Source organism: Tamandua tetradactyla, chromosome 15 (assembly GCF_023851605.1).
Source record: "Tamandua tetradactyla isolate mTamTet1 chromosome 15, mTamTet1.pri, whole genome shotgun sequence".
Lineage (NCBI taxonomy): Eukaryota > Metazoa > Chordata > Mammalia > Pilosa > Myrmecophagidae > Tamandua > Tamandua tetradactyla.
In genome coordinates, this window is record NC_135341.1 from 76444126 (window position 1) to 76459358 (window position 15233).

Consider the following 15233-nt stretch of genomic DNA (forward strand, 5'->3'; position numbering starts at 1 on the left):
AAAAAAAAATTAAAATATATAAAAGCATAATTATTTAACTAAAGATAGAGAACATCACACAACTAAAAACAAAAACACAGATTCCAGAACAGGTTATGCTGGATATTTTCTAATTTAAAATAAAAAAATGATTAAATCACATTAAAAAAGCTTTTGAATAAAAAAAAAAAGGCAAGTTTTTTCTATAAAACAAAATTATTTTTTTGTTTAACAACATGGCTATTTCCTAGCTCAAAAAATTAGTTATTTCATAGAACAATCTAAAATGATGAAAGTATTAGGTTACTTTGCTTTGGTATTTATTATTATTATGAACAATTTCTGCTTTATAGTTACAAAGAATAAAAAACATAGATCTATAGATCTATACTGTAAAAAGCATTTATCATGGTATATTAGAACACAAAAACAAACAGATATAAATTCAAAATATGTCGGTCTGTAAGTAATGATAATTTTATTCCAGAAATTAGTAACTACCTCAAAATGTCTTGAAAACAACCTACATTCAATTAATGGGTAGAAGCTTTGGGCTTTAAAGTATTTTATCATTTTTCCAAAATTGAGTACTATCACAAAGGAAATCTACTATTAATCAACAATCTGGAAGATGTTAATATATGTAACAGATAAAGCACACAACATGCAGATTTATTTAAAATTAGAATAGTGGTCAACCAACATTTTCTATAAAGGGCCAAATGGCAAGTATTTTTACAAAAATAATAATAATGTAACAACTTGACTGTTTTGGCAAGGGTCTTTAGGATCCATTCAATTTCTTACAATTTATTCTGCCATTCTACTGCAAAGCAGCCATCAACAATACATAAACAAACATAAAACTTTATTTATAGTCATTAAAATTTGAATTTCATATGATTTTCACATCACCAAATAATATTTTTCCTTCAATTTTTTTCAATCATTTAATAATGTAAAAGCCAATCTTAGCTCTGAGCCATACTAGAGCAGGCAGTAGGTCAAATTTGGACCACAGACTGTAGTTTGACACCCTAGTGGCCGTCTTGGAAAATTAAAAACCATGATAAGGATTAAATTTTGACAAGGAGACAGATTCAAGGATAGAGCTGGAAGATACTAACTAAAACAGGCACTATCAACAGGGCTCTTAAACATTGCAGAGAATGTGAAATGACACATTCAAAATGCATAAAGTTCCAGCCCCTTAATTTGATATTCAAAACTCTCTATAACTATTTAGAACCTTCTTTTTCTGTCCAGCTCCTATATTAATACCCCCAGAAAGTTACAAACAAAGAGAAAACATCTTGATTCACACTATCTCTCCTTCCTTGAATGCACTAATACTGAAATAAGATTTTCTCTTAAAAGCCTGAGATGCTTCCTATTCTTTAAGAATATCATCTAGTAGGTAGGATACTACTTGGTTTAGATGTAGTAGTATCACAAATAGGATGTAATATTAACTTGTATTGTCAGTCAGCAAATATCCTCACCTTAAGGAAAAGATCCATGTCAAGCTGGGTTTCGTCTGTATAAATGAGGTAACATCTGACAGTGTTGCTCCACAGAGAATGTGAAAACAAAGGAGTGACTTGTAATAAACTAGCTACAGCAGCATCCCAGTCATCTGAAAATAAAATTTCTCACATGTTCATAAAAAAATTATCAAAAAACATTTTGAAAAGATGATTAAAAAAAAGGTCCGTAAAAACACAACAGGCACCACAGAATGGAATCTGATCTCATATGTTAAAACTGACAAAGATTCCAAAATAACATATTAGAAGTTAATTAGTTCTCTAATCTCAGATTCTATCTTTGGACTTGAAGCAATAAATGTCCTGATGGTCTTTCTTGGGCACAAGAGGTTCCCGTCAAATATTATGGAACTATTTTGCATGACAGGTTCAATTAGTTTGCCTCTACATTCCCAGTCTGGCATATAGTTTTATCTACACATTATTCTTGAACTACATTGAGTCAAAAAGAAGAGTTCAAGAATGGACTAAAATGAAGGTAACCCCAATCTATGTAATTATAATGAGAATTCTAAGACATACTTTAAAAGGCACAATTAAAAAAAAATTTTTTATTTTGCTAAAAGAGAAAAAATTTTAAGTAAAAGTGGAGTTCCTTATGACTTCATAGGTCCACACTACTACTGATATTCTGAACAGATTCTAGAGCTACTATGGACATCAAATTATATAAAAATAATATAAATATTCTTTTAATTAATTATTTCATTAAAATCTAACATTATTATCTAACAGGGCTTTTTGTTTCTGCTCCTTAACCTGCTCTAACTTTCAACACCTTCAAAGAAGCAGAGGGCAAGATTAAACAACCATTTCTCATTAATCTATGTTAGACTCCTGCTCAACTAAAACACCTGAGAAATCTGCCAAGAAGTTTTTACTATAGCCTGGCTGGCCAGGCTGGCCAGAGCCCTGTGGGATGCAGACATGAATTATGTGTGCATTCACCCCTGGTCAGTTACAGAACCAGCGTGTGATGTGTGTCAAGGGAAGGCACCCAGACACATAACTCATCCTCTGCTGCTAGCAGTTCTCTCAGAACAGGATTATAGTACACAGTCCACTACAACTACGTAAGGTAACGGGAAAATGCCATGTGTTGTTACCTCTGTTGACGTTTGCAAAGGGCCCTTCTACATCTATAGAACTATGGGCAAACTCGGGGCCCCGGAAGGACTGCTGAAGCTGGAGCATACTCCCTATGGAAGGTTCACTTCCCAAGGCTCCACCAGTCCAATATTCACACTGGGTTCCAGCAGCTGTAAAAGCAAGAGATTTTATCCCATGAAAACCAAGTTACAGAATGTTAAAAAAATTATCACATATAACGAACAGGATTTCTAATTTTAAAAATAGTAGAATAATACGGATGTACCAACTATACAAACTTGAATGATTTTGAAAGTACTCTGCCACTGACTTTTGGCAAAGTGCTAGTACCAACCAGTTAAAATAATTCTGGCTATCATCTGAAATGCAAAGAAGGGATTAAAAAGAGAAAGATGAAAAGAAACAAGAAATAATACAGTAAACAAAAGTATTATTATAATGACAACAGAAATTAAAAACATTCCTCTTCCCAAAATTCTAAAACCCATTTCTAACTGGACAGTTTAGATATTAATGGAAAATCTGAAGTAAAGAACCTCAAAGGCATTTGATATTAGCAAATTACTTATTAATATTAGTACTTCTTTGACATGCATGTTCTTTATGGCAGGGAGTACACCCTTTTTAACCTTCCAGAGCAACAAAATTGATGTCTGAATTAGCAGCTACTCATAAGCATACTGATGATATTTAAATTAAATTATATATGCTAAAAATATTTGCATGGCATTCCTGGCTACCTATAAGTAAACTGCTATTTGAGCTAAATCTCTGGCAAAAATTGGATTACGATTTAGACTATCTGAATCTCATGTTTAAATCAAAATATGAAGAGGAAACAACTGGGAAGGGAAAAACCAAGAAAGCCAAGATAATTATAATGCAATAGTGAACAGTCTAACATTTCAATTCTGAAAAAGTCACAGAAATAAGTGTGGACCATATAAAAGCATTTTTTCAGTCACTCTAGGCCATTAAAAATCACTTCATTTTTTTCTCAAAAGTTAGCAATAAAAAAGTCCCAGAACACTGATCACACTGCAATGGTACTAAAATGCAAATTAAAAGATAAATGTCAGTTGTAATATTTTACTCCAAAATGCATTCAGTTTGTAAGGATATAATTACCATTGTTTATAAATGAGTGAATGACTAAGTTTCTCACTGCATTAAAATAAACTTTTTTTTCTCAGTATCAGTCACATTTTATAAACATTTTCTGAGAACACATAAACCCTTTCATTCTGTAATTTCAGGTTTTTCTTTATTTCTAGAAAAAACACAGTATATAATCAATTATAAAATAACTTTCTGAATAGTTCAGTAACTGCACTGGAAACCACTCAACAAAATATTATACATACTCTAAATGACAGTTGCAAAAAATACATCATTACATGGAAAAATAAAGTGGTAGAGACTTAACTGTCCTTCAAAATCCATTCTCTCCTCCCTTTCTTTAGTAAGAACTCCGTATTTTAGCTGGACACACAACTGCCCAGCCAACAATTAAACTTTTCAATTTTCCTAGAATAGGAATTTGAGCAGAAGTGATTTGTGAATCTCCCAGGTTGAGCCTTTAAGGAATGTGTTTAAAAAGAAGACATGAGGTGCATGGATAGTTCAGTGGTTAGAATGCCCACCTTTCATGTGGGAGACCCGGGTTCAATTCCCAGACCATGCCCCCGGAAAAAAAAAAAGAAAAAGAAAGAAAGAAAGCAGATATGAGCTGGAGTAGCTCACTTAGACCAGAGACAAATAAAACCATGGGTTAAGGCTGGCAGAACAGTAAGAGAGAAGGAAACTTGCTCCTGAAGACTTCATGGACTTTGTAGAAAGAACAACCATACCATCTGAGAAAGAGATGGGGGTAGGGGAGACTCTACCTGTAATGGCAGTCAAAGCAATCACCTTGGATAGGTAAAAAGAATATAACAGAATTCAGAATTGGCTCTATGGTGTTAATACAGCTATTTTGAAAGCTCAAACTATTAGAAGTAGGAAATACATTTACCAGTAACATCTGTACAGTTGTCATCTGAATCAGATTCTCCAGGATCAAATACTTGGATCCCTTGAGCCTGTAGCCTCTGAAGTTTGCTCTCTAGCTCTCGTTTGGCTCTCAGTAAGTCCTGAATTTCATTTTCCTTGGTCTCCCTAAAAATCTTTAAAAAGAAGAATTTTCATTTTGAAATCTTATTTTTCATAATCAAAAAGTTATATTAAGGGTTTTAAGGGAAAAAGCTTTCATTTATAAAACTAATATTCATCTAATTTTTGAACTCCTCTCTTGTGGGATGAATAAACCCAGTTCCTTGAACTTATTGTTTCATAACTAGAACCCACAGGAATTCCAGGCAGGATGTCTGAGGTGTGGGACTGTCTTGTTCACTGCATGGGTTTAGCAAATTTGCTCCCCTCCCACTAAACTCCAGTGGCAACCTCCCCAATAAAACACCCCAAACTTTCCAAATGCCTGCTCCAAAATGGAAAATGTTCTCTTTTATTCAAAATCTCTATTAAAATGTTTACGTTAATACCTTTTCCTTGAAACTATCACAGCACAAGTCCAACTCAAAAATGAGTACTTCACCTTAGCTCCTATAACTTTTATGCATCCTTTGTCTATAATCTGCACAGTAATATCTGAACTTTTTTTTTTGCATGGGCAGGCACGGGGAAACGAACCCAGGTCTCTGGCATGGCATGCAAGAACTCTGCCTGCTGAGCCATCGAAACCCGCTGAATACATGAACTTTTTAGCCTATTGTTTTTATTTCCTGTCACTTTGGGAATAAAAAATATAAGGGGATTACCTTGAATTGTCTTTTAACTTTATCTCTATCATGTTCAAACGTAGCTGCTCTCTCCATTGCTTGGTATTTTGCTTCTAAAGCACTTTCCTTTTCCCGAAGTATCTTCTGATAAGTTTTCTGAAGTGCCTAGAATAAAATACCCTGTTATTTTCTAATAAAAATAATACACCCCCCATTTTACATTATCTTTCATATACATTAAGTACAGGAATTTTAATCAATTTTGTTATTATTTTACCAGTTATCAAGAGCTGTATATTGTCATTTTATTCAAACATGCAATGAAAAAAAATGCAAATATCCTTGAAGTATAACAAAGACACTTCAACATTAACCTTTCACTGAGAATGAAATACTTTTTCTTGCAAGTACTGCATCAGCTCAAAAACTTTCCTATGCTTCAATTTTTCCGTCTTTCAAAGAACAAAAATTTCAGCTTGCAAGGCTAAACCTGAAGGATAATTAATTCTATTATTAGAATTAATGCCCATTAATGAGCTCCTAAGCACCATGTCTTATTCATCCTACTATCCCCAGAACCTCACTGTGCCTGGTTCACTGTAGACCTCCAGTAACTGACTGAATAAAAACTAAAGTTTTTTTTTTAATTGCTTAGATGTGTGACAAGGAAACAAACAGGGTTAAAAAAAGGAATGAAGACTAGCAACAGGTATAATTTGGAACTATGACATTGGTCAACCCTTACTGCACTCTGCCCTGCTTGTTCCAGCCTTCTTTTTTACCTGCCATCTCATGAATCATCTCCAAACATGCAGTGATTACAGAGGTGACCAATTCCCTTCTTTATATTACTGGCTTGGACACATGAGATTAAATACCTCTAATGCACAAACTCATTTTTTATATGCAAGTCCATCAAGACTGCTCTATAGGAAAATCAGTAAAAAAAAACAAAACAAAACAGGTAAATTGCTGGTAAGGATGTTTTTGCAGATGATATTGCTAACCACACAGAATTAAGAGGGGGAAAAAACACGACAGGACACTTGATCAGAAGAACACCTCTCTAAAAGCTACATTCTTTAAGAAAAATCAGTTGAGATATGTATGCAATTCTTATTGTGATGAGCCGAGGAATAGCGGATGGCAAGCAATAATTGTTTGAGGGGTTCTTTTCTTTTCTAAAAAGGATCAAGGGAATTTGAATACGTCTTGGTCAAGTTTTCAACCACAATAGTTAAGATAGTGATAATCAGGGGGCTTTATTAGCTTCCAGAAAATTAGTTTCAAGATTATTAATACTCAAGAGCTACTGAACTTCACAAAGAAACCTACAGATAATGCGCTCTTCTTTGAAGTATGTAAAATTTGGGAAGTAAAATTCCTACGAAGGGCTTCGCTAATTTTTTGTGCGTGTGGATGCCTTGTGTAAACCGTGTGTGTGTGTGTGTGTGTGTGTGTGTGTGTGTGTGTGTGTGTGTGTCCCTGGAGACCTCATGGCGACTGGTATTTGCTGTTTCGGGTCACGTTCGGGTTAACTGCTTCAGAAGTAGAAAAAGGAGTGGGGTGGGACAGTTAAGGGATCAACTTAGACCCCAAGAGTTTACGGCCCCCAAAAGCACAACGCGGAGCAGTGTTCGCCCAACTTTCCAAATTGCTTGGTTTGGAGAGGGGACGGGATGGACCACGGAGGAGTCAGGTCTCTACAGTTCCGACCCGCCCATGCGGCCCTGCGACCGCGCGGCCGTGGGCAGCCCGCCTCGGACCTTGGCTCCCCGCGGGTCGCGACCGTCCCCGCCGCGGCTGGGCCCCGCGTTACCTGAAGCTCGGCCCGCAGCCGCTTGTTCTCCGTGTCCAACTTGGCCTCGCGGCGGCCCATGGACAGCAGCTCCTGGTTCTTGCTGACCCGGAAGATCTCGTACTCCTTCTTCAGCCGCTCGTACTCGGCCGCCGCGTACTCCAGCTCCGGCACGGACGAGCCGGTGGACTTGAAGCTGGCCCCTTGCAGCCCGCCGCCGCCCGTCCCGCGGGGCAGCGACCCGGGCCCGGCCGCCGCCCCCGCCCCACCGCCCCGGCGGAACGAGCTGCGCAGCAGGCGGGCCTTGGGCTTTACCTCCACCGGGATCTCACAGGCCTCGCCGCCCCCCGCGCCGTACGTGTCCTCGATTACCTCCCCGCCCGCGGGGCTCACGAGCGACGAGGCAGTACCCATGGCGCCGCGACCGCTTCTCCTCAACCTCCGGTACCAGTAGGGGGCGGGGCGGGCCGGGGCTAGCGGGTTGAGGCTCCGGGACGAGTTTGGGGCGGGACGGGGCTGGAGGGGCAGGACGGGACGGGGCGGGGCGGGGCGGGGCTGGCGGGGCGGGGCTGGCAGGATGAGGCTAGCGGGACGAGGCTAGCGGGGCGGCGTGGGGCTGGAGGGGCAGGACGGGACGGGGCGGGGCGGGGCGAGGCTGGAGGGGCGGGGCTGGCAGGATGAGGCTAGCGGGACGAGGCTAGCGGGGCGGCGTGGGGCTGGAGGGGCAGGACGGGACGGGGCGGGGCGGGGCGAGGCTGGAGGGGCGGGGCTGGCAGGATGAGGCTAGCGGGACGAGGCTAGCGGGGCGGCGTGGGGCTGGAGGGGCAGGACGGGACGGGGCGGGACGAGACGGGGCGGAGCGGGGCGGGGCGGGGCTGGAGGGGCAGGACGGGACGGGGCGGGGCGGGGCGGGGCTGGCAGGATGAGGCTAGCGGGACGAGGGTAGTGGGGCGGGGCGGGGCTGGAGGGGCGGGACGAGACGGGGCGGGGCGGGCCGGGCTGGCGGGTTGAGGCTAGTGAGAAGAGGCTAGTGGGGTTGGGGCGGGGCTGGAGGGGCGGGGCGGGGCGGGCGGGGCTGGTGGGCTGGCGGGATGAGGCTATCGGGACCAGGCTAGCCCTGCCGGACCCGACGGGGCGAGCCGGGCGGGCACAGTGGTCTCCCGGCTGCCGCTGCCTGGCCGGAGGTTCGTGGGCAGGCGAGCGCCTCCCAGTGTACCCGGACCTGGGTGCCAGCTGCTCGGTCTCCGCTATGGCCGTGGCTCCTTCCCAGAGTCTGACCCCCGGAAATTGGAAATCTCAGTATGCTTGTACATATAATGACCACAAAGACCATGTACCGGCCAAGAAAAAGTTTTTAGGATTGTCCTAGCCCAAGACCATCAGGGACAATCGTTCGACGACGTTAATTATTTTTACTCATTTCAAGGGGGAACACTGGAGATGGCACACCAGAGGAATTATGTGACATCTCAGCAAATAAAGAAGATAATAGAGTGATATTATGATATTATGAAAAATGAGGAGGAGGGGGAAACTGTTCTAGACTTTAAAGGCAGGGAAAGGGGAAGGTTGGTGTGTTTTCTCTTGCCCTCTCCTGGGCTCTTGCCTCTCCTCTCTCAGCCTAGTTGCTAACCTCTCCCGATTTGGAGGTCTGGGATAGATAAAGGAGAGAAAAGCAGATGGGAAAGGTTTTATTTGATTGACAGTATTGCTGACCAGATGTTGGTGCTCTTTGGACTTAAATTTTGAAAGTCAGCTCTTCCCCTCACAAGCACTATTGTTAGTTCTTCGAAGACGCCACACCCAATCGTTGGAGATCTATAATCTCCTTTGAGTAGGGCTAGTGTGACTCTATTCCAGTTATTGCTCACTCCTTCCTCAGCTCTAAGGACTCCAGTGGTACTTTAACCATTTCCTCCGCTAATGTTTGTTCTTTCCTCCAGGGTCCCCCCTTGGAGAGATCTAAAATAATCCAGGCTTGTTCATTTGCCTTTGGGGCCCACAGGGTGTTGCAGGTCAGGTTTCCTGGCAAGCAGACTCTGAGTTACAAAAGACTTATCATGGAGTACTCTTAGGATCAACACTTACAAAAAGAAAGGTCAAGAGGCAGGATTGGGTAGTGGGAGAAGGTGAGTCACGATGCAGTCCCAATGAAGCCCTCAGCCGATCCTATGAGTTCTGAAGCTGGAACAGGCCTGTATTGTACTGAGTTGGAGTGAAGGGCCTAGAACTTTATACCCCCGCATCAACCAGTTATCCTCTCTTCAGTCAAGTCAATACCTGTAGGGGCCAGCTGAGGACTGTCTTCTGGCAGCACTTCAGTAGCTGGGGAACAAATCCTCAATCCTGAAGGGGAACCTGAGAGGCACATCTCTACCTCCACCATAGTGGGAAAACAGTCTTTGCTCCTAATGATCCTGGAGAATGCGGGCCAATTCTAACTCAGAAGGAACCTCTCCTTCACTCCCACCATCAAAGTGCCTAGTCATCCTTTCTCTTACCCATTAATTTTTTTTTTCAGGTGGGAGTCAGACTCCAGAGGGTTACATAGTAAGAGCTCCAGGTAGCTCCTGAGATAAAGGGGAAACATTCCCACTATCACCGTACCTTAAGAACTCTTTCCCTTTTAAAGTCCTTTCTTACCTCTAACTCCCAATTCTTGTACTTAAGTGTGGATCAGGAATTTAAGGGTCATCTACTAGGTTTCCAAGCAACTCCTTTGAAAAATTCTGTATCTTAGCCTAGCACCTCCTTTGGAATGTGTCTCAGATAAAGCCTTTTGATATTATGTTTGCATTATAAAATAAAATAGCCATCATCCACTCCTCCAAACAAATTACCAAGCAAATTAACTATACCTTAAAAGCTCTATAGTTATTCAATCATCTTCAAGAATCAAGGCTATGGGATTACAGTTCAACAGTTTCAGGAATTTCCCTTTAGCTACTCTAATACACCAAAAGCTAAGAAATGGATATCTATATACTGCATAAAAATAACCTCCAGAGAGACATCCTGACTATTTGAAATCTCTCAACCACTGAAACTTTGTTCCATTTCTCTTCCCCATTTTGGTCAAGAAGGCTTTTGCACTACCATGATTCCAGGGCCAGGCTCATCCCCTGGAGTCATGTCCCATGTTGCTGGGGATATTGACACCCCTGGAAGTCATATCCCATGTAGATGGGAGGGTGGTAAGTTCATTTATGGAGGCCTAGAGAGATATGCCACATCTGAGCAACAAAAGAGGTTCTCTAAGGGTGACTCTTAGGCATAATCATAAGTAGGCTTAGCTTCTCCTTTGCAGAAATAAGTTTCATAAAGGCAAGCCCCAAGATTGAGGGCCTGGCCCATTAAATTGGCAGTATCCAATGCTTGCAAGAATATCAAGTCTTCCCCACGTGGGAAGGTTTAATATTTCCACCTTTTTCCCCAGTCCTTCAAGAGGACTTTGCGAATATTTTTTAATCTTCTGCCCAGCTTACTCTGGATGTCTTGGTGCATCATACCAACCTGTAAAAAACCAACAAGATCTTACTCTCTATTCAAGATTCCATATAATTGTAGTGTTCAAATAAGCTGACCAGACAAGTTAAATTAGATTGTGTGCTGTCAAAAATATAAATTTTGCACCAAATAAACATCCCTTCCTTTGGTCTCACACAGAAGTTGAAGTTTTAAAATACAGTCAATATCATCCTTTACCCTTTAGTTTGATTTACCTTAGTCCTAACCAGATCAGCTTCATTCATATCTCTGATTGAAGTCTGATCTCTTTTTCCGTATTTTTAGCAGTTGCTGCATGGGGTATTGCTGACTTTCATGGCTGAGGTACTTTAACTGTGAGTCTCAGATGTCACACAAATACCCGAAGTGCCATGGAATGACCTGGTTATGCACAAAAGAGTTCAGCATTTCAGAATTTAGAAATAACAGTTACAACTCTGGAATACACGTGACTGCCGTTAGAGCTTATAATCTAGAAATCTTTATAATAAACCTTCCCCTGATAACCTATGCTCTCAAATTCAATTCTCAGTTTGTACATTATAGTTAGTCCATATTAGTGAGGCATTACAATATTTGTCTTTTCATTTTCTGGCTTATTTCACTCAATTTACTGCCCTCAATGTTCATGCACCTAGTTGATGCCTCACAACTTCAATCCTTCTTGTAGCTACTCAGTATTCCGTTGTATGTATACATCTCCATCCATTGCAATCCTCATAAACTGCCACTATAAACTCTAGTGTGCAAATGTCCATTCATGTCCCCACTCTCAGTTCCTTCAAGTCTACACCTAACTACAGGACTGCAGGGTTGCAGGATCATATGGCAATCCTACCCCTATCCTCCTGTGGAGCCACCACACTGCACTCCAGCTTCCCTACCTACAGTAAATAGGTACATCTCTCTTTCCACATATTCTCCAACATTTGTATCTTTCTGTTCATTTTTAAACAGTTTTATTCACACATCATACAATCCAACCTAAGTAAAAAATCAACTGTTCCAAGTATAATCACATAGCCATGGCTTCACCACCACAATCTATATGAAGCGTTGAATCTCCATCATTATTCACTCTAGGCATTGCTAAGTTTTACCTTCCCAGTCTTTATCCTCTATCTTTCCTTCTGATATCATACATGCACCCAGCCATGCTTGCTCAACCATACTCACACTCAATTTCATTCATTGTACTTACAAAGTTGTGTTACCATCAGATAGTATTGTGCTATCCATTTCTGGGTCTTTACAGTCAGTCCTGTTGAACATTTTGTACTCTTTCAGCATCAAATGCCTAACTCTATCCCCTTTCTATCTGCTACAACCTGTGTTCTCAACTTTAACTCTCAAAGTTCACTCATGTTCTAGTTTGCCAGCTGCCGGAATGCAATATACCAGAAATGGAATGGCTTTTTAAAAAGGGGAATTTGATAAGTTGCAAGTTAACAGTTTTTAGGCCATGGAAATGTCCCAATTAAAGCAAGTCTATAGAAATGTCCAATCTAAGGCATCCAGGGAAAGGTACCTTAATTCAAGAAGGTTGATGAAGTTCAGGATTTCTCCCTCATCTGGAAAGGCACATGGTGAACACAGTCAGGGTTTCTCTCTCAGCTGGAAGGGCACATGGTGAACAGGGCGTCATCTGCTAGCTTCCTCTCCAGCTCCCTGCCAGGCATTTTCCTTCTTCATCTCCAAAGTCACTGGCTGGTGGACTTCCTGCTTCGTGGTGCTGCAGTGTTCTCTGCTATCTCAGAATCTCATGGCTTTCTCTCTTGTCGTACTCCTGAATTGTCTCTGAATCTCCCTCTTTCTGTAAAATGTTTCCTTTTTTATAGGATTCCAGTAAAATAATCAAGACCCACCTGGAATGGGTAGAAACACATCTCCACCTATTCCATCTTACCAACCACTCTTGATTGAGTCACATATCCAAGGAGATGATCTAACTGAAGTTTCAAACATATAGTACTGAATAGGAATTAGAAGAAATGGCTGCCTTTAAAAAATGTGATTACAATTAAAACATGGCTATTCTAAGGTACATACATCCTTTCAAACAGCCACAATTCATTAATGTTAGTTCATATCAGTGAGATCGAATGGTATTTGTCTTCTTGTTCCTGACTAATTTCACTTCGCATAACGTCCTCAAGGTTCATCCATATATTACATGCTTCATGACTTTATTCTGTCTTATAGCTGCATAATATTCCATTGTATGTGTATACCACAGTTTGTTTAGCCACTTGTCCATTGATGGACATTTGGGCTATTTCCATCTCTTGACAATGGTGAATAATGCCAGTATAAACATTGGTGTACAAATGTCCATTTGTGTCCTTGCCTTCAGTTCCTCCAAATATATACCTAGTAACGGGATTGCTGGATCATATGGCAATTCTATACTTAACTTCCTGAGGAACCACCGAACTGCCTTCTAGAGCAGTTGCATCATTCTACATTCCCACCAACAGTGAATAAGTGTGCCTCTTTTTCCACATCCGCTCCACCATTTGTTGTTATTGTTGTTTTTGACAATGGTCATTCTAGTAGTTGTGAGATGATATCTCATTATGGTTTTGATTTGTATTTCCCTGATAGCCAGTGATGTTGAGCATCTTTTTTATACATTTTTGAGCCATTTATATTTCCTCTTCAGAAAAGTATCTGTCCATGTCTTTTGCCCATTTTTTAAATTGGGTTGTTTGTCTTTTTGTTGTTGCATTGTAGGATCTCTTTATATATATATATATATATATATATATATATATATATATATATATACACATATATATCCCTTAAATTATATGTGGTTTCCAAGTATTGTCTTCCATTGTGTAGGTTGCCTTTTTGTTTTCTTGACAAAGTTCTTTGATGCACAAAAGTGTTCAGTTTTGAAGAGATCCCATTTATCTAGTGCTTCTTTCATTGCTTATACTTTGAGTGTCAGGTCTAGAAAACCACCACCCATCACAAGATCCTTAAGATATTTCCCTATATTTTCTTCACATTTCTTCATGTTTTATGATCTGAGTGCTAATGTTTAAATGTTTGATCCATTTTGAGTTAATTTTTGTATAAAGTGTGAGATAGGGACCCTCTTTCATTCTTTTGGATATGGATTTCCAGTTCTCTGAGCACCATTTATTGAAGAAGCTACTCTGTCCAGTTGAGTTGACTTGACCACCTTATCAATGATCAATCGGCCATAGATGTGAAGGTCAATCTCTAAACACTCAATTAGATTCCACTGATCAGTATACCTATCTTTATGCCTGTACCATTCTGCTTTAACCACTATAGCTTTTTAATATGGTTTAAAGTCAGATAGTAGAAAGCTCTCTCTTAAGATGCCATATAAGGCCACCCTGTCAAACTGGAGAGGTCATGGGTTGGCATTCCAACCTTCCTAGCCATCTTTACCAAGGCATGTGGAGTGAAGCCGTCTTGGACTCTTCAGATCAGCCCATTGCCCAGTTGGATATCATTAAGTAACTTCAGTGTATACCAGAGTACAAAAGACTAATGCAGCCAAACTCTGCTCAAATTTTTAATCCACAAAATCATGAGATATAATAAAGTTGTTGTTGTTTTAAGCCCCTAGATTTTAGACCTAAAATCTAGTTCTTAGACCTGGAACATGGTGCAAGAAAAATTTCCTCAATTTTGGTCTAGGTACATTGAAAACTTGATAAACAATGCTGCTGTCTTTTTAAAATGTGATTTGCAGAATAAATATTATCTGTATAGGTCAGTGTATGTTTGGTTCTCAGTATCACTTTGAACACATGTTAAAAATGGATAGCTCCACTGAATTTTAATCTCTGAGACTGGAGTTTGCAAATTTGCATGTTTAGTTAGTTTCCAGGTGATATTTGCATACCTTCAGGTCTCAGAACAACTGAGATCACATAAGAATTTTGTTTAGGAATGATCTAATCCTTTGCTGCTCAAAGTGTGATTCCACAGACCATCTTGGAGTACGTTGAGAATCAGATTCTCAGGAGCAATAACAGACCCACTGAATCACAATTTACAGTTTACAAGGAAATCCAGGTGATTTCAATAAATCTAAAGCTTGAGACCCGCAGCTGTAAAACAGTGATTCTTAACCTTTGTTGTGCATTAGGATCACCTGGAGAAGCTTATAAAAATATACTGCTGCCTAGGTTTCATTCCAGACCAATTAAATCAGAATCTCTACAGAGATTCTTACTATCATTAACATTTTTTTGTATTTAAGGTCTTTAATTTTTCATTGTTTTTCTTAGGCAGATCCACTTTAATGTAGTCAAAATTAAAATGTACACACAAATTTGTTTCCCTTTTTATATAGCAAATGAAAATATTTCCCAAACTGCAATAACAATCATTAGTTTTTAAAAGCTCCCCAGAGGATTTTATTCGGTAGACAAAGTTGAAAACTAATGATTTAAACCTCTGCATCTCATTATTGCCAACCTGTGTGTGATCCCCCTTGGCAATCAACTTGCCATATGTTTGCAGAAATAC

At 40.3% G+C, this 15233-nt stretch overlaps 1 protein-coding gene and 1 long non-coding RNA gene across 5 annotated transcripts in view; one reads left to right on the forward strand and one right to left on the reverse strand.

The window, feature by feature from the left end:
• The window catches only part of NPHP3 (nephrocystin 3), a 59615-nt gene extending 51911 nt beyond the window's left edge, over window positions 1-7704 (reverse strand). For both annotated transcript variants that reach the window (XM_077130134.1, XM_077130135.1), the window contains exons 1-5: window positions 7233-7704; window positions 5453-5578; window positions 4651-4801; window positions 2633-2785; window positions 1482-1615 (exon numbers count right to left, since the gene is read on the reverse strand). In XM_077130134.1, the coding sequence (XP_076986249.1) occupies window positions 1482-1615; window positions 2633-2785; window positions 4651-4801; window positions 5453-5578; window positions 7233-7625 (957 nt within the window). In that variant the 5' untranslated portion in view covers window positions 7626-7704. The remainder of the gene's footprint in view (window positions 1-1481; window positions 1616-2632; window positions 2786-4650; window positions 4802-5452; window positions 5579-7232) is intronic.
• LOC143657589 (uncharacterized) overlaps window positions 7533-15233 on the forward strand; it is a 121262-nt gene continuing 113561 nt past the window's right edge. For all 3 annotated transcript variants that reach the window (XR_013162912.1, XR_013162913.1, XR_013162911.1), the window contains exon 1: window positions 7533-7655. This is a non-coding gene — a long non-coding RNA (uncharacterized LOC143657589). The remainder of the gene's footprint in view (window positions 7656-15233) is intronic.